The sequence below is a fragment of the Balaenoptera acutorostrata genome, chromosome 2, assembly GCF_949987535.1.
Source record: "Balaenoptera acutorostrata chromosome 2, mBalAcu1.1, whole genome shotgun sequence".
Taxonomy (NCBI): Eukaryota; Metazoa; Chordata; class Mammalia; order Artiodactyla; family Balaenopteridae; genus Balaenoptera; species Balaenoptera acutorostrata.
Window position 1 is genome coordinate 65,118,879 of NC_080065.1, and position 23,439 is coordinate 65,142,317.

The 23,439-nt window shown below is 36.0% G+C and overlaps 1 protein-coding gene across 2 annotated transcripts in view; it reads right to left on the minus strand.

The window, feature by feature from the left end:
- AP3B1 (adaptor related protein complex 3 subunit beta 1) overlaps nucleotides 1-23,439 on the minus strand; it is a 258,068-nt gene that overhangs the window by 37,557 nt on the left and 197,072 nt on the right. For both annotated transcript variants that reach the window (XM_057541135.1, XM_057541134.1), the window contains one exon: nucleotides 2,344-2,575. In XM_057541135.1, coding sequence (XP_057397118.1) covers nucleotides 2,344-2,575 — 232 coding nt within the window. The remainder of the gene's footprint in view (nucleotides 1-2,343; nucleotides 2,576-23,439) is intronic.

Consider the following 23,439-nt stretch of genomic DNA (forward strand, 5'->3'; position numbering starts at 1 on the left):
ATGCCATCTACTTTGATGTGACAGTTGTACAGTAACTAGTGAAATCTTAGCTGAACTCAAACTTGTCAATTGTTAACATAAAGTCACTGAATATAGTGCAGAGAGCCTAAGGCTACTCTTTGAGTGAGTGAGCGAGCGAGTGAGTGAGTGAGTGAGTGAGTGTGTGTGTGTGTGTGTGTGTTTTAAATCTCTTGTGTACATGTGCCTGATCTCTTTGGGAAAAATGGCACTTTATTCCTAATATTCTTGCAAGGAATCCAGTTTCATGCAAAATCCTGACAAAAGTCATCTCATATTATAGGGAAAAAGAGAACAGATTGGTGACAAATAAGAAAGCTGCTGGACTCCTTAACATATGCATATGTGCTTATTAAATAAAACAAATATCTTACTTCCCTTATTTCACAAAAAATGAAAATGCAGTATTTGTTCTTTGTTGCATTCCTATGATTTTTTTGGACTAATTAAGATATTTCATACTCTGAATTCTACTGTTACCTACTGACGAAAGAGACTAAGTGGTATTACATACAAATTACTGCATGGGAAAGAATTCTGTATCTTGAGGGTATTCAATAAATGCCAACAGAACAAATGAAACACTACAAAAACTTTGCCTAAGAAAAGAAAAGGAAAGAAAGCCTATTACTAGTACTGAGGCAATGGCATATTTTCATATTTTATTTTGGTGTTAAGGCCATACTATGAAATTTATTATATTTATTTCTTCTATTCTACATAGGCCAACAAAAGGTCAACTCGTCAACTCATTATGCCAGCTCAAAGAAATGATAACACTGTTCTACTGTTTTAACCTTTGGATAACATTTTCAACCTTCAGACAATGCATATATCAGCTGCGTGACACTTTTTAAACTAAATTAATTTTTTAACTAGGTAAAAAAAGCTGGATTTCAAGCAGTAAAAAATAATACAAATTGGGATATTCTTTAATTCCTTAGCAATATATTAACTTCATAAAATAATTCAATAAAAACCAGGACACTGTAGTCTTTAAACAGTGTCTTAATTACCAAATTATTTTTTAAAGAGGATATTACATGGGTTCTGAAATCAACTTACTTTAACTCTACTTCTCTACTTTGGTTGCTTATAAAAGTCTACCATATTTCATCTACTAGGAATTTTTTATATCTTTGTGGAAAAATATAACACAAAGAATGACTTCTTTACTGAATGACTCATGAAAATGATAGGAGAGAATTCAACAATGTGAAAGAGCTCACTCAGGCAAAGAGGGAGAAAAAACAGAATAGCTATATGATAGGCAATAATGAATAAAGAAGGCAGAGTTACCCGGTCAAAAGGCTTTGCTCACCTAAAGTATCATAAAAAGGAACTACTTGGAGCCTTCTGATGGTAATATTTCAAGGATTCAGTGACAGAAACCTTGTATCACTTTTAATTAAGATTTTGCCTGAAGCTTCTCCCAACTAAACTGTAAGACTGCCTCCACTTACACAAAACAAAAAGACAGATAGACATTCTGATTATTATACTATTTTAAACTCAAAGTTAGCCATACAATTGTTACACTTAATTTTTAAAAGGTGTACTTTTTGTAAAACACTTAAAAAATGGAAGGGGATGACAGCTGGAGAGACAGTATGATATAATGGGCACCGAGGTAGCCTGGAAAGCACATGCTACGTGGTAAGGGCAGCCGCCATGGCATCGGCTGGTTGTGCTGCATGCAGGTGGGAATAAAGCACCTGTACCGCCATAATCTTGTGCTTTACCCATGAACAGTGAGATTTCTTGGTTTGTCCTTTAATGTAAAAAAAAAAACACTGATTTTTAAATGGTGGCAACAGATTAAAAAAACATGATGTGTAAAAATACCAGTAACATAACTGTGGGCTATTCTACCTTCTATGTATTGAAAGGAAGACAAACAGAATAGTACATACCCTCTCAGTCTTTGCTCCCTTCACTTTTCAATCTATGGAATAGGAAGGGAAACGGGGAAGGAGAGATATGGAAGGTACAATACCCAAAAGGCAGACTAAAATCATGCAGGAAATGAAGCTGACCAGAAAGAGAGGTGGGGGAAGGTGATGCAGATAGGAAAAATGGGAGGAAACTGTGATTCTCCAGACACAGTCTTTCATCAGTACTGGTATTACCACTGCTGGCACCTAATTCACTAAGGGCAAAGACATGTATTTATCTTACAAGATAAATTCGGTTTAAAAAGGAAAAACTTATATACACTGAGTTTGCTAACAGTCAATAAAATAATATGTATTCTACTTTACTTTTAAAATGAACACATTTAATTATCAAATGTAGTTAAAATTTTAAATGAGAATTACTATTTACCTATTGGATTAAAAACATGCATTTGCATGCCCACAGGAAGTTTCTTTTCCCCTATGTGGATATTTTCCACCTTCCAATCAGTGGTATTATTCAATGTTATTTGCACAGAGACCATATTATCACCAAAACTGCAAGGCTGTCTTGGAAAGAAATAATGGGCAGCTAGTCCTTTTCCACTCATCCGATGAAGCAGCACATGAGTTTTCACTGGTACAAAGACAGGAGTACTGACCTATTGCACGATGGAAAAAAGAAAAAAAAAAAAAGAATTAGTGAATATAGTTATTAATTCTTAAAAATATACAAAAATTCACAACACTTAACTCCTGTTTTCCCTAAAGTATTAATCACAATAATAGACATTAGTAGGATATCACACACATAGATATGAAGTCAGAAATTATACAAAAATGTAAAGTAAATGTCTTCGAAACAGTATTAAAATTCTTCTGTACTCTGCAGGCATATATTAAAATATTTTGACAATCTGTATCTAAAAAGAAGAGAATAATCTTAGTTATATAAATATATTCAGCTTTTTTAGAGTTTATAAATGTTTTTGTTTTCTTCTTAGGTACACTATATTTCAACATTTTGCCAATTTTCTTATTAGTTTTAATAATTTGTCATTTGATTTTCTTGGGCTTTCAAACTATATTATAATCTGTCTATAATGAACATCTTATACTTTCATTTCCAATCCTGACTGCTTTAACTTTTTTCACCCTGAATTTCTTTCACTGTAAACTGAAGACTATGACCTCCTTTTTGAGGTGGTTCTTCCTTTGCTTTAATGATTAAAAAGATCTTCCCTATCTCAAGATCAGATAACCATTCACTTACATTTTCTTCTGGAGCTTTCATGGTTCTAATTTTTTAATTCATGAGGAACTGATTTAGGTATATTTACTCTATATTTTACTCCAAATACTTAACAAATCATCTGTACATGATTTAATGATTAGCTCTTCCTCAATGATCTATAAATGCAGACATTCTAATTATTTAGTTGGAGACATTTTTGAACCTTGATGGAGCTGTTAAACCAGTACCACACTGTTTTATTTCTTATAGCCCCACAATGTGATTCAATTGTTTGGCAAAACAAAGCGTCGCTTATTCTTCCACCCACCCCTGCCAATATTTTCTTGGCTAATCATCTGTTTATGCTTTCACTGAACCTTAGACTCTTAGTTAAATTCAACTGTGAGTGGAATCAGAGGCAGCATATTAAGTGAAGAAACACAGTCCTTTCTAAAATAATATGGGGCTATCTTTCCATTCAAAGTCAAAGTATTGCATGTGGCTTGACCTGACATGGGCAAGCTTTAAAAAAAAAAAAAAATCAATTTGTGATTAAACAGGCCTAATCAAGATTTTTTCCTAACAAGTGTACTCTCCCAAACTAGGTTTTCTATTATAATTGTGAGAGTACATATTAACCTGTTCAACATGCTCACTATGCCACTGACATCTGATGACATAAAAAACTTAATAATAATAATAATTTAAAACTCATCAACAAAAATCCAAGAGTTAAATATCATATACACAGAATGATAAAGTTGGAGAGAGGCAAGTGTAGAGCACCATGAGAAAAGCAGAACAAAAGCAGGAGTCTGGATTACAGGCAGCCAGGAATTAGCACTCTAGATATCATATAAGGTTCTTTGAAGGTACACCTTAAGTCATTTAAGAGCTATCAACTTGTCTTAGTTGGTTAACTGATTCTCTCTCTCAATCTAACCCTGGGACACGTGGTCCAAATATTTGTTTTTTTTCTACTTTGTCCCAAAATTCTGGACCTTTATTATAAGAGTTAAAACAATGCTAAGGAATGTACAAAGGAAGAAAAACAGTGTAAATCTCTCCACACATTCTTTCCACACTCAACCAAGTTCAAGAAGCACTTTAACTTCTAAAAAAGGTCCTCCCTAACAATCTTCAAAGCTTATCTATGATAGTGCAAAGAGGCCTACGTTTTCTTTCACAATAAATACCTCATAAATGGCAGTTTGGGGTAATAATATACACTTTTTTAACTACAGAAAGGGGCTGACTGAAAATGTTTGATTGCTTTTTTTAACCTATTTTCTAAGTTCATACAAGTCATATTTAGCGAACCTCCTCCACTGTCTAAACTACATAGGTGATATTTTGTTCAATAAAACCAGTAGGTTTCATAAATACTTCATCAATTTCCATATGTAATACAATTAATCCTGACAAGAAAGCAAGATTTTAGTTCAACATTTTGTACATCAGACTACTTACTTATATTCCAGAAACATATACATGATCTGTGGCTGCTTATATTCTAAGATGCTAAATATCGTGAATGGCTTTTCTTACTTCACAATTTATAAATAACAATTATTTTATTAAATGTTAAAAAAAAACAGGTAAAAAGTAAATTAATTAGTGAATGACCTAGACTGGGGCTGTGAAAATGAGGGTTTAAGTTTAAGAAAGGAGGTAGATACTTAAGTTTGAACAAAACAAATCACCTTGGGTAGGAGACAGCAAACTACAGCCCACAAGCCAAATACCACCTGCTGCTTGTTTTATAAAGTTTTATTGGAACACGGCCATTCTGTTCTTTGACATATTGTGGGTGGTTGCTTTTTGGCTCTACAATGAAAGAGCTGAGTAGTTGCAATGCCTAACATATTTACTATCCGGACCCTTTACAGAAAAAGGTGGCTGACCCCTGATCTAAGGGCATACATGTTACTTTCTTTTCTCCCCCTCCCCTTTTCCTGTTGTCCTAAGGAACAGTTCTCCACAGATCTCTCACAGTTCTGTACATCTTCTAAGCAAAGGTGTTAACAACTTTGTTCCTGAAAATCTTTTCAAGGATGTACAGCAAACAGTCTTTGGAAATGGGTTAAGTGCCTCCCTCTGGGGCAAAGGTTGGACAGGTTTGCCAACAGACCCTTATGAAAGGTTGGGATCTTCTATGCTAAGGATCCTCTCCCCTAAAGCAATCCACTGCATATGCAGTCATTACCTAGCCTTCGTTGCGTCACCCTGTGAAAATTGGGGCTCAGAGAAGTGGCAAGAATGATATTATCCTGGCTTCTGCTATTGCTGTGAGTAATAAACTGTCCTTTGTCTTTGACACAGGAGTCTGGTGTCTTCTACCAGTACCCATGAAATTGTCTCAGGCTAACTTGTTAGCCTGAAAGTGAGGTAACATCTCATACCCTTCACAGTTCTTTGATACCCACTTTTCTTTTTTTTGGTCATTCGACAATTCCCAGATCCACTTACTCCAAAGAGCTAAATGAACGTTGAGTAGGAGTATCATGTACAGCTGTGCAGTGGTAACTGACTGAGAGGTGGACAAGATCTGAAAACCTAGCTTACACTCAAGGGTGTCTTTATGGAATGTGCACAATGGCACCACCTGGGTTAGCATGCTTTGCTAATGAGAAGTCTACTTGACAAAGAAGCTATTTTTTTTTTTTCACTTTCCTTTATTAAAGTTGATGTTATGACCTGGCTAATTGTTTCTATGGGGTTCTGATGTATCATGATGTGTTCTGATGGCTGACAACAAAGTATCAAGTAAGTTTTATGAAAGACACTGAGGAATCAGAGTTCAATGTTTCAGGGTAGCTTTTATCTGGTTCAAGACTAAGTGCTAGTCTTTTGAAGGAGCCTTCTCGCCAGTGTTCTACCCTGTAGCGGTTATGTATGGGATTGTCTGCTCAACACATCTACCATCTTCTAGGAATGTTGCCGCATTCAGTTCTTGATGGAGCTGGCATGTTCTTATGCCACCTCATGATCTGACCACATTAACTGGTTCAGGAATGGGCACTTGGCCCAATGAGTTCCTTTCCTAGGATTTTTGGATTTGGGACTTAGGAAGTTGAGCCAGTCTCTCTCAAGTGGCTAAAATTCTGAGATTTAAAACTCTAATGTCTGTGGCCACATTTCCTGCCATATTGCTCAGTAAGAAATAAACAAAGAACAGGTGAGAGACAGAGTCCTGCTGGTATCTTTGGTTTGGATGGTTCTTGAAGCTGACATATTCCTACCCTTCCTGAAGCTTGGTTTTCTGTGAAATACTCTAGCATTCCTTCCTGAAACTTCCTTTTTTTTTTTTTCCTTAAGCTAGTTCAAATTCGGTTTCTATCATTTAACTCCCGCAACTCAACTACTAATCACGATTAGTCAGATTTCAGGACACTAACTGGGAGACTGGGGAATAAACTCATAATGGGAGAAGGCGCTTTCTTGTTCCTTTTCCTAAAGCCCTGGTAGATATGTTATGGTGAGACTCAGGCATGGCATCTGATTAGGTTGAACCATATGAATCTACCAACTCTGTACATCAAAGAGCTGAATTACAGCAAAGGAAATAAAAGCAAAAATAAACAAATGGGACCTAATTAAACTTAAAAGCTTTTGAACAACAAAGGAAACTGTCAACAAAACGAAAAGACAATCTACTGGACAGGAGAAAATATTTGCAAATGATATGATCAATAAGGGGTTAATATCCAAAGTACATAAACAGCTCATACAACTCAACATCAAAAAAACAAACAACCCAAGTAAAAACTGGGCAGAAGAACTGAATAGACATATCTCCAAAGAAGACATACAGATGGCTAACAGGCACATGAAGAAATGCTCAACATCATTAATTATCAGAGAAATGTTAATTAAAACCAAAAGGAGATATCACCTCACAACCGTCAGAATGGCTATCATCAAAAAGAACACAAAGGGCTTCCCTGGTGGCGCAGTGGTTGAGAATCTGCCTGCTAATGCAGGGGACATGGGTTCGAGCCCTGGTCTGGGAAGATCCCACATGCCGCGGAGCAACTGGGCCCGTGAGCCACAACTACTGAGCCTTCACGTCTGGAGCTTGTGCTCCGCAACAAGAGAGGCCGCGACAGTGAGAGGCCCGCGCACCGTGATGAAGAGTGGCCCCCGCTTGCCACAACTAGAGAAACCCCTCGCACAGAAACGAAGACCCAACACAGCCAAAAATAAATAAATAAATAAATAAATAAATTTATTAAAAAAAAAAAAAGAACACAAATAACAAATATCGGCGAAGGATGTGGAGAAAAGGGAACCCTCGTACACTGTTGGTGGGAATGTAAATTGGTGAAAAACAGTATGGAGGCTTCTCAAAAAACTAAAAATAGAACTATCATATGACCCAGCAATTCCACTCCTGGGTACATATCCAATAAAACCGAAAACACTAATTTGAAAAAATACATGCACTTCAATGTTCATAGCAACATTATTTACAATAGCCAAAATATAGGAGCAACCTAAGTGTCAATCAACAGATGAATGGATAAAGATGACGTGATATATATATGTACAATGGCATACCACTCAGCCATAAAAAGAACAAAAATTTTGCCGTTTGCAACAACATGGATGGACTTGGAGGGTATTATGCTAACTGAAATAAGTCAAAGAGAGAAAGATAAATACTGTATGATATCACTTGTATATGGAATCTAAAAAATAAAATACACTAGTGAGTACAACAAAAGGAGGAGACTCACAGATATAGAGAACAAACTAAGTGGTAACCAGTGGTGAGAGGGAAGGGTGAGGGGAAAGATGGGAGTAGGGGATTAAAAGGTACAAACTACTATGTATAAAATAAATAAGCTACAAGGATATATTACATAGCACAGGGAATACAGCCAATATTTTATAATAACTATAAATGGAGTATAACCTTTAAAAAGTATGATTCATTATGTTGTTCATCCGAAACTTATGTAATATTGTACATCAACTATACCTCGACAAATAAAGAGAAGGAAAAAAAAAAGTGGAATTAGCAATTCTTATGGTTCAACTTGCTTTGGTTCAAGGCTTGGTCCTACCTTCATTAAGAAAGAGGAATCTTATTTATTATGTTTATTATCTGCCTCTCCATTTATTCCCCGCTTTTATGTTCAATTTACAAAACACAATTTTACCCATTTTCAGAACTCAAAGCATAATTTTTCTACATTAAATGATTATAGAGATTTGCAGATAATATACCACTAGTGTTGGTCATAACTATACTTTACTTGATGCTGAGTGCTCAATTATAACACTGTTCCTAAAAGTACTACAGTCTTTCAAGGAGCTTACTGTGGTGATAAGTGGAGATTATCAATATTAATACTTGTTGGTTTTAGGATATGACTTGACTAGAAATTTTCTACTGTATATAATTGGACACAAATGAAAAATACCATATTTCTTAATAATTAGAAGGACTTCTATGATCCAAACACTATTTCTTATAGTATCTAGTTCAGGTAAAAGCATTATTTCCCATTAAATATTAAAACTTGTATAAACAGGATAGTATGAAAGACAATATTTGAAAACAATGGTTTTAATTATTTAACTACTGTTCAAAGAATTAAAAATTTAGCTGCATTATAAGCAAATGATATGGGTTATCCTCACAATTCCTGAGGAGGTAATTAGTTCACTAACTATAATAACTCTAAAATGAAAAGCCTTTTTTCTAGAGTTAACAGAACAAAAAGCATCAAGTAACAGTGAGATAATCCTCTACAAATCTTTACACAGCGTATGTTTAAATAATAAAAGTCATTTGTGTACCTTTAGATGGTTTATGAAAATAACCAATCAATTTTGCAGACACAACATTATTTCTAAAGGGAATCTATGTGACTCATGATGCCTGTAGATACACAGAGACAAACCACACATATTTTATCAGTTTATTACAGTAAGCAAATAAGCGTGGAATGAGAGTGCACATAACTGTCTACTTAGCGCTTACTGAAACATTTATAAGAGCTGTTATCTCCCTAATAACAGACAGACAGCGTGCAATTTTAGAGAGGAGAAAAGCTTCATATTTTTTAACACTTCACTAAAAAGTAACCGAAGAGTGTAAAATGAAAAATACTCTGTGCAGTTAGCTGGTAATGGACCATATTATCAACTCAAGTTAGATTTATAGGATACAAACTAGTCACTAATAGTTATTTTATGACATAGCATGTCTGCTTTTTTTGAGATTATTAAGATTAAAGTTGTAAAACTTCTTTTGTACATAGCTGTTCAAAATGATTGAATTATAAAATTTAAATGAGAACTGAAAATAAAACATGGAGTATCAAGTGCCTAAAAATAAACCTTGTTCAACATCTGCATTACTATTTCAGAGATGACACTTCTATGTAAAGCTTTATGAAAACAATGTCTTCTAGTCTTTTTTGCTTTAATCCACATTCAGACACTTAATCATTTTTAAGTATTATCAATCTATTCTGTTTTTGGACTCCAAAAATATGAAGATCTGCAGTATATAAACTGCTCTCTTTGTACCTAGTTTTGTTTGGCTTATTTTACAGCAGTATCTATTTAGATATATGAGTTATAAAAAATGACCAGATTGTAAACAGAGATACAGTCTCATCTTTAAAATTAGCACTTTTTAAACCAGTGTAAATCTCAACTGGTAAGAGCTGTAATGCAGAAAGCTACAGTATTCTTATTCACCCAGTAAACTGTAGAAAGTGAGCCTATTTTATCTTTAATCTACAGTATTGGGTCTAGTACCTAGTACAGGATTTAAAAAAGCAAAGGGCAAATTTGCTTAACTGTTAGCTAGAACTATAAACATAACACTCAAAGAAGTATATTTCATTTTTCCATCGAATATTACTTTAAATAAATGGTTTATACTTCTAAAGATAACTTCCTCCTTATATATGTAAATTTAGGTATTCTAGAAAGTAACTGTGTTCCTTGCTCCTATTTTATTTTAGTCATCAGTATATACAGTGAAAAATGTGAGACTTTTCACCTCTTATTTTGGTAATAAATAAAAATGTATTTACAGAAAGGTCTGAGTAATTATCAACAAACATTTAATGAGAACCTTACTTCACGCATGGTATTAAGCAGGCTACAGCAAACTTGGCCTGTGGATCAAACCCAGTCCACTGCCTGTTTTTTTTATAGTCTGTGAGCTAAGAATGGTTTTTACATTTTTAAAAGGTTGAAGAAAATAAAAAGAAAAATAACATTTTTGTGACACTAAAATTATAAGACATTCTGATTCAATGTCCACAAATAAAGTTTTATTGGAACGCAGCCACATTCATCCATTTCTGCACGATCTCTGGCTGTTTTACCACAATGGCAGAGTTGAGTGGCTGTGCTCTGCAAAGCTAAAAATATTTACTATCTGGCCCTTTACAAAATGTTTGCTGACCCCCATACAGGATGTATTCAATTTCCATTGGTGTTGAGATGAGGAGGAAATTACTTTATAATAATACCCTATCCTTTCCCCTCCCCAAAGGTAAACCTATAAGTCTCACTGTCAATATACTACTTTTTATAAATCTGAAATCCAGAGTGATGTATATATACTTTTATTTACCACTTTCATAGAAAAATAGTTCCAGAACTATGGATGTAGATACATTATACTATTCTTAGATATGTTCTACTATTCTTTTTCATATTTCCTTTCTGACTTTTGGTTTAAGGGTGCTAATAAAAACAAAACAATCTGGTTTCCAAAGTGTTTAGCAGAAAGGCTCCAATAATTGGTTACAATAAATTTTGTCAGAACTGGAACAGTTTATGTAAGCGCAAACAATTATGTGTTGTGTTATTTGATAGATGTGATAATCATTTGATCTTTAGTTCTACGGCTTTCTCACTGACAATATCAATGACATCATATAAAAAAGAAAATGTTAGCGTTCCCTTCCTTCGGAACCAAGCTCAGAACCTTGGCATTATCTTTGATATTCTTATTTTCCTCCAACAATTGAGAAGTTTGATGTCTCTTGTATTCATTTTCTTCTTTTCTGTTGTCTACCACCAGCTTAGTTCAAGTCATCAATGACACTTAAAACATTAAAACATTTTTTAAAATTTAAAATTGCAAAAGAAGTGCATGTTTATTGAAAACAATTTCAAACAGTATGGAAATACAAGTAAAATCCCCTCAGGTTTAACCATAATTAACAATTTGGTGTCCCTCCCTATCTTTTGCTCCCCTTTTATTTCTGCTTGCCCATTCAAATTGGCCTCCCTGTCTCTAGATTCCTTCCACTCCAATCCGTACCACAGGCTCTTGTAAAAATAATTCTCTTAAAACTGTACCTCCCTTATACGCTCAGTGAGGAGGGGTAGAAAGTGCTGAGCTTTGAAGCCAGACAGATGAGCTGAACCTCTGGCTCTGCAACTTACTAACCCTATGACACTAAAAAAGCTACTCATGCTTTAGAGACCTTAATTTTCACATCTGTGAAGTGGGGAAACTACGACCTATCTTTTAGGGTTGTTGTAAATCTAGGCTAAATATAAAAAAATCTAGAGGAGTGAAGGGCCTGAAGATGTTAACATGACAGGCACAAGTAAGGGAGTGACACATGATTTCAGAGTTGAAATGAAAGAGTATGTGGTTGAAATTCAGTACAGGTCAAAGTTATCGGTACTGAACAGATCAAGAGGCTGTGAGGTTACATATTGCACAGGTTGAAAATATGTACAGTGAGATGTCCCAGGATGATGGTGGGCTGATGAGATTATGTGGAAGATGCCAAGATCTTCACTGAATGTGGGTAAATGATTAAGAGATCCCAAGATGAGAATGACAAGGAAAGGAAAAGGGTATAGGAAGATGGAATGGGCCTCATATGAGGAAGGAACATGAGGATGAAAAGGCCTAGATGAAACATCTGGGAGCTTCATACAAACCATCTTGCTGGTAAGAATGATTTCGTCAAACAAAGAATTCTACAGAACTGTGAGTGAGGTCATGCTGAGAATATTCGTTATGGGACAGCAAGATCCAAAGGGAGATTCTCAGAGGAAAGCCAGGCTACATAACAGTACTTTATAAAAGTATGTGAGGGGATTGGTGGTTGTTCCGCACATTTCACAATAGGGCCACAGCATCTAAAAACCAGCCGTGCCGCTTGCACTTAAATGAACTGTAACTTAGGAGACAGAGGGATATGGATCTCATCTAGATGAAGTCCTAGAGGAAGAAAAAGAAGTATGTCTTAGTTGACGTACAAATTGGAAAGGCAGTTTTATTACTGCTACTTTAATTTTAAATAACAGGGCTCTCCAGGGATGCTTTCTTTGAATCTGACAAAGAAGGAAAGGATCCTTTCTACATCACGGATGTCAGTCAGACAAACCATACATTGCTGTGGAATTCCTGACATAGGGCAAGTTTGGGGAAATGCGTCCTCTGAGACCACAGAGCTAGCGTGCACACTCGCTCACACGCTCTCTCTCTCTCACACCCCCACACATGTATATTTATACATACATACACACACACATATATATATATATATATATTTTTTTTTTTTCCCCTTGATCTGTGCATAAATATTTTAAATTCTTCAGTGAGGAGGTAGGGATGGGTAGAACACCTTGATTTACTAGACAGGAACCTCTGAGTCTCTGGAGTCCACGTCTTTGGCAGCAAAACCTCTGATGACTGGGCTTTATTTTCAGTAGAGTCACCCGACTATGAATTTTTCTGGATCAATACCTAGGATTGGGGCCTAGGTGCTTGTACTCTTGCACTGGTCCATGTGTTCTCAGGCTATCCCTATATTTGGCATATGAAACATCTTTCTTCAGAAGCAAGAAAGGCTATGGCTTCCCTCTTGTCAGGTAGAGCTAGTACTGGCAGTGGTTAAGTAAGAAAACATTAAATTTTAAGTTAGAAAACCTTCAAGTTATTGATGAGAAGAAAATTATTTAACTTCTTTGAGCATGAATTTGTAAAATAAAGAGTAATACTACTGGGGCTTCCCTGGTGGCGCAGTGGTTGAGAATCTGCCTGCTAATGCAGGGGACACGGGTTCGAGCCCTGGTCTGGGAAGATCCCACATGCGACGGAGCAGCTGGGCCCGTGAGCCACAATTGCTGAGCCTGCGCGTCTGGAGCCTGTGCCCCGCGACGGGAGGGGCCGCGATAGAGAAAGGCCCGCGCACCGCGATGAAGAGCGGTCCCCGCACCGCGATGAAGAGTGGCCCCCGCTTGCCGCAACTGGAGAAAGCCCTCGCACGAACCGAAGACCCAACACAGCCAAAAATAAATAAATAAATAAATAAATAAATAAGAAAATCCTTTAAAAAAAAAAAAAAAAAGAGTAATACTACTTAATTTGTAGGATCATTTTTATAAGGATTCAGTGAGATACTTATATGAAAGTGTTTTGTAGATGAAAGTACTCTTCTTTAATTGTCATTAAAGACAATGTTTATTAGCATAAGGGAAAAACATTGGCAGAACTAAGATTAGAACTGAACATTTTTAAGTGTCATTTCTGTCAAGTAATAATCTACAATTCCTTTTCCAATAAACAGAAAGTATTCCTTATAATAAAGGAAAATAAAGGTCAGTCATGGAAGCTAGTGGGGAGATTTTTCCCTCTTTTTCAGAGAACTACAGGAAGTGGGAAGAACCAGCATTTATTACTTCTTTCCAAAGATTAATGATAACCGAGGAAACCTTTTTGAATATGACCTTAATTATGAGTCAGTAGCCTTAGTCACCAGAATAACCTTCAAAAGCAAATCAATAAAATGAGATCAGATTTTAAAATTATCAGTTATTGAATAAACTAGATATCTGAAAGTGGATTTCAAGTGAGAATTTCATAAGCACACATCATTTATGATGTGATGAGGAATCTCAAGATAAGTCTGAATGTCCTAACATCATAGGAAGACTACTACGTTTGAGATATTTTATACTTCTTTACTTCATCAAGATTACAGTATTAAAAAACTCCTGGGCTTCCCTGGTGGCGCAGTGGTTGAGAGTCTGCCTGCTAATGCAGGAAACACGGGTTCGAGCCCTGGTCTGGGAAGATCCCACATGCCGTGGAGCAACTAGGCCCGTGAGCCACAACTACTGAGCCTGCGCGTCTGGAGCCTGTGCTCCACAACAAGAGAGGCCACAATAGTGAGAGGCCCGCGCACCGCGATGAAGAGTGGCCCCCACTTGCCACAACTGGAGAAAGCCCTAGCACAGAAACGAAGACCCAACATAGCAATCAATCAATCAATCAATAAAGAAATCTTAAAAAAAAAAAAAAAAACTCCTACCATCTACATATCTACCTTCAGTACTGAAATTATAGAATCCTACTTTTATACTAATTATAAGGAATTAACTCTTACTGTTTGGACATGTTGAAAAGAGCAATGAAGAATATCACTAAAAAAGAAGTAACGAAGGTAACCAGAGGCAGCTGGATAGGGCACTAGATCAAATGTCAGGAGCCCTGGGTTTTGGTTTCAACTCCGTCATATATTAGTAGTGAGAACTTAGCTAAATCACAACCTCACTTAGCTTCTGTTTTTCTCTTCTGTAAAATGGGGCTAATTATACACATCCTGTCTGCTTCACTGAGTTGTTTTGAGGATAAAATGAGACTGTATATGTGAAATTGATTTTTAAACTGTTCAATAAAAGGCATTATCGGGATTATTAGTAAATTGAGTTTCCTGTCAACATTAAAACATCAATCTGTCAGATAACATCAGGTCCTGAGGTTAAAAGTACATATCAAAAAGCTGAATCACCATTGGAGAAGGGCATTTGAAACAATATTGCTGTATTTATTGATAGTACCATCCAAAGGCCTGTAAAAAAGTAATCCCTTCCCCCATGTCCTTTTTTTTTTTTTTTTTTCCCTCTCTGTTAGTTGTGGGTGAAGAGGACTGTTCTCTAAAAGGTTTCTAAATGATGTTGATGTTAAAAAATATAGTATCACCATTTAACAGCCTTTTAAAGAGCAGTCCCTGGCATGGTCTTTGTTAACAACTGAGGGAGGAAGGGACTATTTTTTCAAAGGCTTTTAGAGGATGTTGTTAAAAGAATAGATAGTGACATCATTTAAAAGCCTTTTAAATAATAGTTTTCCTTCCCTCCCAATTGTAATGTCCTTGGCTTTCATTTATTTTGTACTACTAGCTGAAAATGGACATGCCAACATGTTATTGGTTATGGCAGGCATTTGTTGGAAAGAGAAGGATGCATTGCTTTAGAAAATGTTGATGTCCAGGAATAAACCCAGCTCTTCAAGAACACAGTACCAGTTCTATACAGGATACTGGCCACCCACCTTTTCACTGAGTTGTGGTACCTTTTGCTTGTTTTCTCTAAGAGTTTACTGAAGACGATGCCACGCAAACAGGAAAGGAGTCATTACAAGATTTCCGGTGGCATAAATGTAATCCTACCACCCACTGCTACGTGAGTTAACACTCCATCCAACTTATGGCAAAATCTAACTCTAACTCCTCTTCTGTTGTTTCGTTAAATTATTTCTGCCCACTATTCCTCTGATTTTAGACTCTACTCCACTAGCGGACAGCAGTGGATACTTAGGGTTCCTCTCCTTATTTAGCTCTCAGGGAGAGGAAAAATTAAGTCAACCATTTGGTTCAAAGCACAAAGTCTGATACCCAGTAAGCTTTGAGATAGGTTAGCTTTGATTTTCTTTCACATAACCCACCAAAGAAAAAAGAATTAGCCCCAGTGGTATAATCATAAAACAGGAAACAATTTTTCATTTCTTCTTATGCTGGGTCTTTTCAGAAAAGTGTTATTTCATTTTAAGGACAGGAATTCCTAGATCTACAACAGTTTGATGAAAAAAATAAACCTTTAAAAATTCTAAAAGCACAGCCCTCCAAACACACTGTACTTTTTTTTTTTGAATTTTTGAATTTAATTTTATTTATTTTTTTATACAGCAGGTTCTTATTAGTTATCCATTTTACACATATTACTGTATATATGTCAATCCCAATCTCCCAATTCATCACACCACCACTGGCTCCCTGCCACTTTCCCCCCTTGGCGTCCATATGTTTGTTCTCTACATCTGTGTCTCTATTTCTACCCTGCAAACCGGTTCATCTGTACCAGTTTTCTAGGTTCCACATACATGCATTAATATACGATATTTGTTTTTCTCTTTCTGACTTACTTCACTCTGTATGACAGTCTCTAGATCCATCCACGTCTCTAGAAATGACCCCATTTCGTTCCTTTTAATGGCTGAGTAATATTCCATTGTATATATATATACCACATCTTCTTCATCCATTCATCTGTCAATGGGCATTTAGGTTACTTCCACGACCTGGCTATTGTAAACAGTGCTGCAATGAACATTGGGGTGCATGTGTCTTTTTGAATTATGGTTTTCTCTGGGTACATGCCCAGTAGTGGGACTGCTGAGTCATATGGTAGTTCTATTTTTAGATTTTTAAGGAACCTCCATACTGTTCTCCATAGTGGCTGTATCAATTTACATTCCCACCAACAGTGCAAGAGGGTTCCCTTTTCTCCACACCCTCTCTAGCATTTCTTGTTTGTAGATTTTCTGATGATGCCCATTCTAACTGGTGTGAGGTGATACCTCATTGTAGTTTTGATTTCCATTTCTCTAATAATTAGTGATGTTGAGCAGCTTTTCATGTGCTTCTTGGCCATCTGTATGTCTTCTTTGGAGAAATGTCTATTTAGGTCTTCTGCCCATTTTTGGATTGGGTTGTTTGTTTTTTTAATATTGAGCTGCATGAGCTGTTTATATATTTTGGAGATTAATCCTTTGTCCGTTGATTCGTTTGCAAATATTTTCTTCCATTCTGAGGGTTGTCTTTTCATGTTGTTTGTAGTTTCCTTTGCTGTGCAAAAGCTTTTAAGTTTCATTGGGTCCCATTTGTTTATTTTTGTTTTTATTTCCATTACTCTAGGAGGTGGATCAAAAAAGATCTTGCTGTGATGTATGTCAGAGTGTTCTTCCTATGTTTTCCTCTAAGAGTTTTATAGTGTCTGGTCTTACATTTAGGTCTCTAATCCATTTTGAGTTTATTTTTGTGTAAGTAGTTAGGGAGTGATCTAATTTCATTCTTTTACATGTAGGTGTCCAGTTTTCCCAGCACCACTTATTGAGGAAACTGTCTTTTCTTCATTGTATATCCTGCCTCCTTCGTCATAGATTAGTTGACCATAGGTGCATGGGTTTACCTCTGGGCTTTCTATCCTATTCCACTGATCTGTTTCTGGTTTTGTGTCAGTACCATATTGTCTTGATTACTGTAGCTCTGTAGTATAGTCTGAAGTCAGGGAGTCTGATTCCTCCAGCTCCGTTTTGTCCCTCAAGTCTGCTTTGGCTATTTGGGGTCTTTTGTGTCTCCATACAAATTTTAAGATTTTTTGTTCTAGTTCTGTAAAAAATGCCATTGGCAATTTGATAGGGATTGCATTCAATCTGTAGATTGCTTTGGGTAGTATACTCATTTTCACAATATTGATTCTTCCAATCCAAGAACATGGTATATCTCTCCATCTGTTGGTATCATCTTTAATTTCTTTCATCAGTGTCTTATAGTTTTCTGCATATAGGTCTTTCATCTCCCTAGGTAAGTTTACTCCTAGGTATTTTATTCTTTTTGTTGCAATGGTAAATGGGAGTGTTTCCATAATTTCTCTTTCAAATTTTTCATCATTAGTGTATAGGAATGCAAGAGATTTCTGTGCATTAACTTTGTATCCTGCAACTTTACCAAATTCATTGATTAGCTCTAGTAGTTTTCTGGTAGCATCTTTAAGATTCTCTATGTATAGTATCATGTCATCTGCAAACAGTGACAGTTTTACTTCTTCTTTTCCAATTTGTATTCCTTTTACTTCTTTTTCATCTCTGATTGCTGTGGCTAGGACTTCCAAAACTATGTTGAATAATAGTGGTGAGAGTGGACATCCCTGTCTTGCTCCTGATCTTAGAGGAACTGCTTTCAGTTTTTCACCATTGAGAATGATGTTTGCTGTGGGTTTGTCGTATATGACCTTTATTATGTTGAGGTAGGTTCCCTCTATGCCCACTTTCTGGAGAGTTTTTATCATAAATGGGTGTTGAATTTTGTCAAAAGCTTTTTCTGCATCTATTGAGATGATCATATGGTTTTTATTCTTCAATTTGTTCATATGGTGTATCACATTGACTGATTTGTGTATAATGAAGAATCCTTGCATCCCTGGGATAAATCCCACTTGATCATGGTGTATGATCCTTTCAATGTGCTGTTGGATTCTGATTGCTAGTATTTTGTTGAGGATTTTTGCATCTATATTCATCAGTGATATTGGTAATTTTCTTTTTTTTGTAGTACCTTTGTCTGGTTTTGGTATCAGGGTGATGGTGGCCTCATAGAATGAGTTTGGGAGTGTTCCTTCCTCTGCAATTTTTTGGAGGAGTTTGAGAAGGATGGGTGTTAGCTCTTCTCTAAATGTTTGATAGAATTCACCTGTGAAGCCATCTGGTCCTGGACTTTTGTTTGTTGGAAGATTTTTAATCACAGTTTCAATTTCATTACTTGTGATTGGTCTGTTGATATTTTCTGTTTCTTCCTGGTTCAGTCTTGGAAGGTTATACCTTTCTAAGAATTTGTTCATTTCTTCCAGGTTGTCCATTTTATTGGCATAGAGTTGCTTGTAGTAGTCTCTTAGGATGCTTTGTATTCCTGTGGTGTTGTTGTAACTTCTCCTTTTTCATGTCTAATTCTATTGATATGAGTCCTCTCTTTTTCTTGATGAGTCTGGCTAATGGTTTATCAATTTTGTTTATCTTCTCAAAGAACCAGCTTTTAGTTTTATTGATCTTTGCTATTGTTTTCTTTGTTTCTATTTCATTTATTTCTGCTCTGATCTTTATGATTTCTTTACTTCTACTAACTTTGGGTTTTGTTTGTTCTTCTTTCTCTAGTTCCTTTAGGTGTAAGGTTAGATTGTTTATGTGAGAGTTTTCTTGTTTCTTCAGGTAGGCTTGTATTGCTATAAACTTCCCCCTTAGAACTGCTTTTGCTGCATCCCATAGGTTTTGGATTGTCGTGTGTTCATTGTCATTTGTCTCTAGGTATTTTTTGATTTCCTCCTTGATTTCTTCAGTGATCTCTTGGTTATTTAGTAACGTATTGTTTAGCCTCCATGTATTTGTGTTTTTTACATTTTTTTCCCTGTAACTGATTTCTAATCTCATAGCGTTGGGGTCAGAAAAGATGGTTGATACGATTTCAATTTTCTTAAATTTACTGAGGCTTGATTTGTGACCCAAAATGTGATCTATCCTGGAGAATGTTCTGTGTGCACTTGAGAAGAAAGTGTAATCTGCTGTTTTTGGATGGAATGTCCTATAAATATCAATTAAATCTATTTGACCTATTGCATCATTTAAAGCTTCTGTTTCCTTATTTATTTTCATTTTGGATGATCTGTCCATTGGTGTAAATGAGGTGTTAAAGTCCCCCACTATTACTGTGTTACTGTCGATTTCCTCTTTTATAGCTGTTAGCAGTTGCTTTATGTATTCAAGTGCTCCTATGCTGGGTGCATATATATTTATAATTGTTATATCTTCTTCTTAGATTGATCCCTTGATCATTATGTAGTGCCCTTTCTCGTCTCTTGTAACATTCTTTATTTTAAAGTCTCTTTTATCTGATATGAGTATTGCTACTCCAGCTTTCTTTTGATTTCCATTTGCATGGAATATCTTTTTCCATCCCCTCACTTTCAGTCTGTATGTGTCCCTAGGTCTGAAGTGGGTCTCTTGTAGACAGCATGTATATGGGTCTTGTTTTTGTATCCATTCAGCAAGCCTGTGTCTTTTGGTTGGAGCATTTAATCCATTCACATTTAAGGTAATTATTGAATGTTATGTTCGTATTACCATTTTCTTAATTGTTATGGGTTTGTTTTTGTAGGTCCTTTTCTTCTCTTGTGTTTCCCACTTAGAGAAGTTCCTTTAGTATTTGTTGTAGAGCTGGTTTGCCGGTGCTGAATTCTCTTAGCTTTTGCTTGTCTGTAAAGCTTTTGATTTCTCCGTCAAATCTGAATGAGATCCTTGCCGGGTAGAGTAATCTTGGTTGTAGGTTCTTCCCTTTCATCACTTTGAATATGTCATGCCACTCTCTTCTGGCTTGTAGAGTTTCTGCTGAGAAATCAGCTGTTAACTTTATGGGAGTTCCCTTGTATGTTATTTGTCGTTTTTCCCTTGTTGCTTTCAATAATTTTTCTTTTTCTTTAATTTTTGTCAGTTTGATGACTATGTGTCTCGGCATGTTTCTCCTTGGGTTTATCCTGCCTGGGACTCTCTGCGCTTCCTCGACTTGGGTGGCTATTTCCTTTCCCACGTAAGGCAAGTTTTTGACTATAATCTCTTCAAATATTTTCTCTGGTCCTTTCTCTCTCTCTTCTCCTTCTGAGACCCCTATAATGCGAATGTTGTTGCGTTTAATGTTGTCCTAGAGGTCTCTTAGGCTGTCTTCATTTCTTTTCATTCTTTTTTCTTTATTCTGTTCCGCAGCAGTGAATTCCACCATTCTGTCTTCCAGGTCACTTATCCGTTCTTCTGCCTCAGTTCTTCTGCTACTGATTCCTTCTAGTGTAGTTTTCATTTCAGTTATTGTATTGTTCATCTCTGTTTGTTTGTTCTTTAATTCTTCTAGGTCTTTGTTAAACATTTCTTGCATCTTCTCGATCTTTGCCGCCATTCTTTTTCCGAGGTCCTGGATCATCTTCACTCTCATTATTCTGAATTCTTTTTCTGGAAGGTTGCCTATCTCCACTTCATTTAGTTGTTTTTCTGGGGTTTTATTTTGTTCCTTCATCTGGTACATAGCCCTCTGCCTTTTCATCTTGTCTATCTTTTTGTAGTGTGGTTTTTGTTTCACAGGCTGCAGGATTGTAGTTTTTCTTGCTTCTGCTGTCTGCCCTCTGGTGGATCCAAACACACTGTACTTGAATTCTAAATTTCAGCACAGCCCTTATTTTTTGCCAGTCTTGCACAAAGAACTCACTTGCTAGTTCTGTGATTTGCTTAAATCATTATTTACTTATGATTTACTCTAGTAAATCATGACTTGATTAAATATCAAATATTAACCATAATACAATGCTCAGCTCAAGCCCTAATTGTTCCATTGAACTGTCCCTGACCAACTCTAGCCCATAATGATGTTAGTCACATTCCATTTTGATATTCCCTACAATTTAATTTTCATACTATTATTTAACTTTATGCATTCAACATGATTACTTAACTTTATTCTTATGCACCATGTAAACAGCAAAGTGCTAAGTCTGGACAATAATTTTTTTGCATGATTTTTTAAAAATATAAATAACTTTTGAAATCTCTGTTGCCTTAATAGCACAAGTGAGTTAGTTATTTGTGCCTATAATTATATGTGATAATAAATAGTTTTATGTTTTAAAATATTTAAAAATCTGCATAAAAAGTCATGTCATTTGACACATTTTCCATTATCTTCTGAGATAAATCAATGTTTCACTGAGAAATGCCAGTATAATTGATTCTAGTAAATGAAAATTGGTAAAAGTTTGAAATAAAAATTGACTTGAAGCATCAAAAAGACAGCAATAGGAAGGTATAGATATAAAACTTAATATGACTGATCTGAAAATTTCAAATTTCTCTTGAGTGGTCTGACCAGAGTTAAGTAAAACTGCCACAAATAAGAACTTCTTGGTTAGACAGCTGGCCATAATCCCCACAGCAGGGCTCCATTTGAATTCTAGGAATAGTGAGTGATCACCATGGTGTCATCAATATCAAGACCCAAGAGTACATGCTTATATGTGGTGCTGGGCTCTGGCTCTGCATTAGAATGACCTCCATAATGCCATGGTCCTACCCTTCCTCTCTTCTACAATTTGACAGGTGAGGTACGAATAGCTGAGTCATCTTCTTCTCCCCACAGGTTCTATACATGAGGTGGTATACAGAATAATGGATCCCCAAAAGTGTCTAAGTCCTACCCACAGAATCTATAAATATGTAGTGATGCACGGCAGGGGGGAATTAAAATTGTTAAACAGCTGATTTTGATATGAGATTTTCCTGGATTGTCTGCGTGGGCCAATGTAATTGTACAGATCCCATAAGTGAAAGAGGGAGGCAGGAGAGTCAGTGTCATAGTGATACAGTGTATGGACAACTTAGTCATTGCTGGCTTTGAGCCAAGGAATGTGGGCAGCCTCTAAAAGTTGGAAAAGGCAAGAAAAAGGATTTTCCCCTAGAGCCTCCAGAAAAAAACACAGCTGTGCTGACACATTGATTTTAGATCAGTAAGACTCATTTTGGACTTTGACCTCCAGAACTGTAAATAATAAATAATAAATTTGCATTGTTATAAGTCACCAAATGTGTGGTAATGCAGCAGTAACAGGGAGCTAATAAAAGTAATTATAATGTCTGGCTGGAAACGACTGTTCTGAATTCTTGTGTTGTAAAACCCATCTGTGGAGTCTATGGTATAATGTTTATTTGCATACATCTTTCAATGGCTGATCTGTGATCTGAGAGGCATCAACAATTCTGATTTCTGTACAGTATTTTCTCATTGGACTTAAGCTCCAATTAGCATAGACACTAATAATTTGAGTGGCTTTCATACTGGATAGTTACTTGTCAGAATCATTTGGAAGACCGGTTTATAAAAAATTCCCCTCCCCTAATACTTTCTTTATTTTTAATGAGCACACTAAGTTGGCTTTGATCCATCTGGTTAACAGACAGGTACTGAGAACCAATGAAAAAAGAAAAAGATTAACTGTCTTCCAAAGGCTCCAATTTAATGCACTGCATATTACCTAAGACTACCTCTTAACCCTTAGTATGTATTAGTTTTTCTGATAAAATATGCATACAAAAAACATTTTGTATGAATTCTATACAAGCCAAAAGGGGATTATAGTAGCCAGACACTTGGGTGATGAGACCCAAGACAGACAAGTTTCCATGGGGGAAAATGAAGGAACCAAGAAAAATACAAGAGGGTTTGGGTGGGGCAGAACAAGTTTAGGACAATGAAACAGGTAGGCAAGAGAAGGAGAGGGTAGGTATTACATGAGTGATAATCCTGAAGCACCTCTTAACAATGTTACAGTTTTTTCCAGCACCATCTTTTTCTGAAACAAGCACAATAAAAAAGTCAGATTTTTAAAAAAGGTTATACTGAGTCTCTGAATCTGAATTCTTAACCA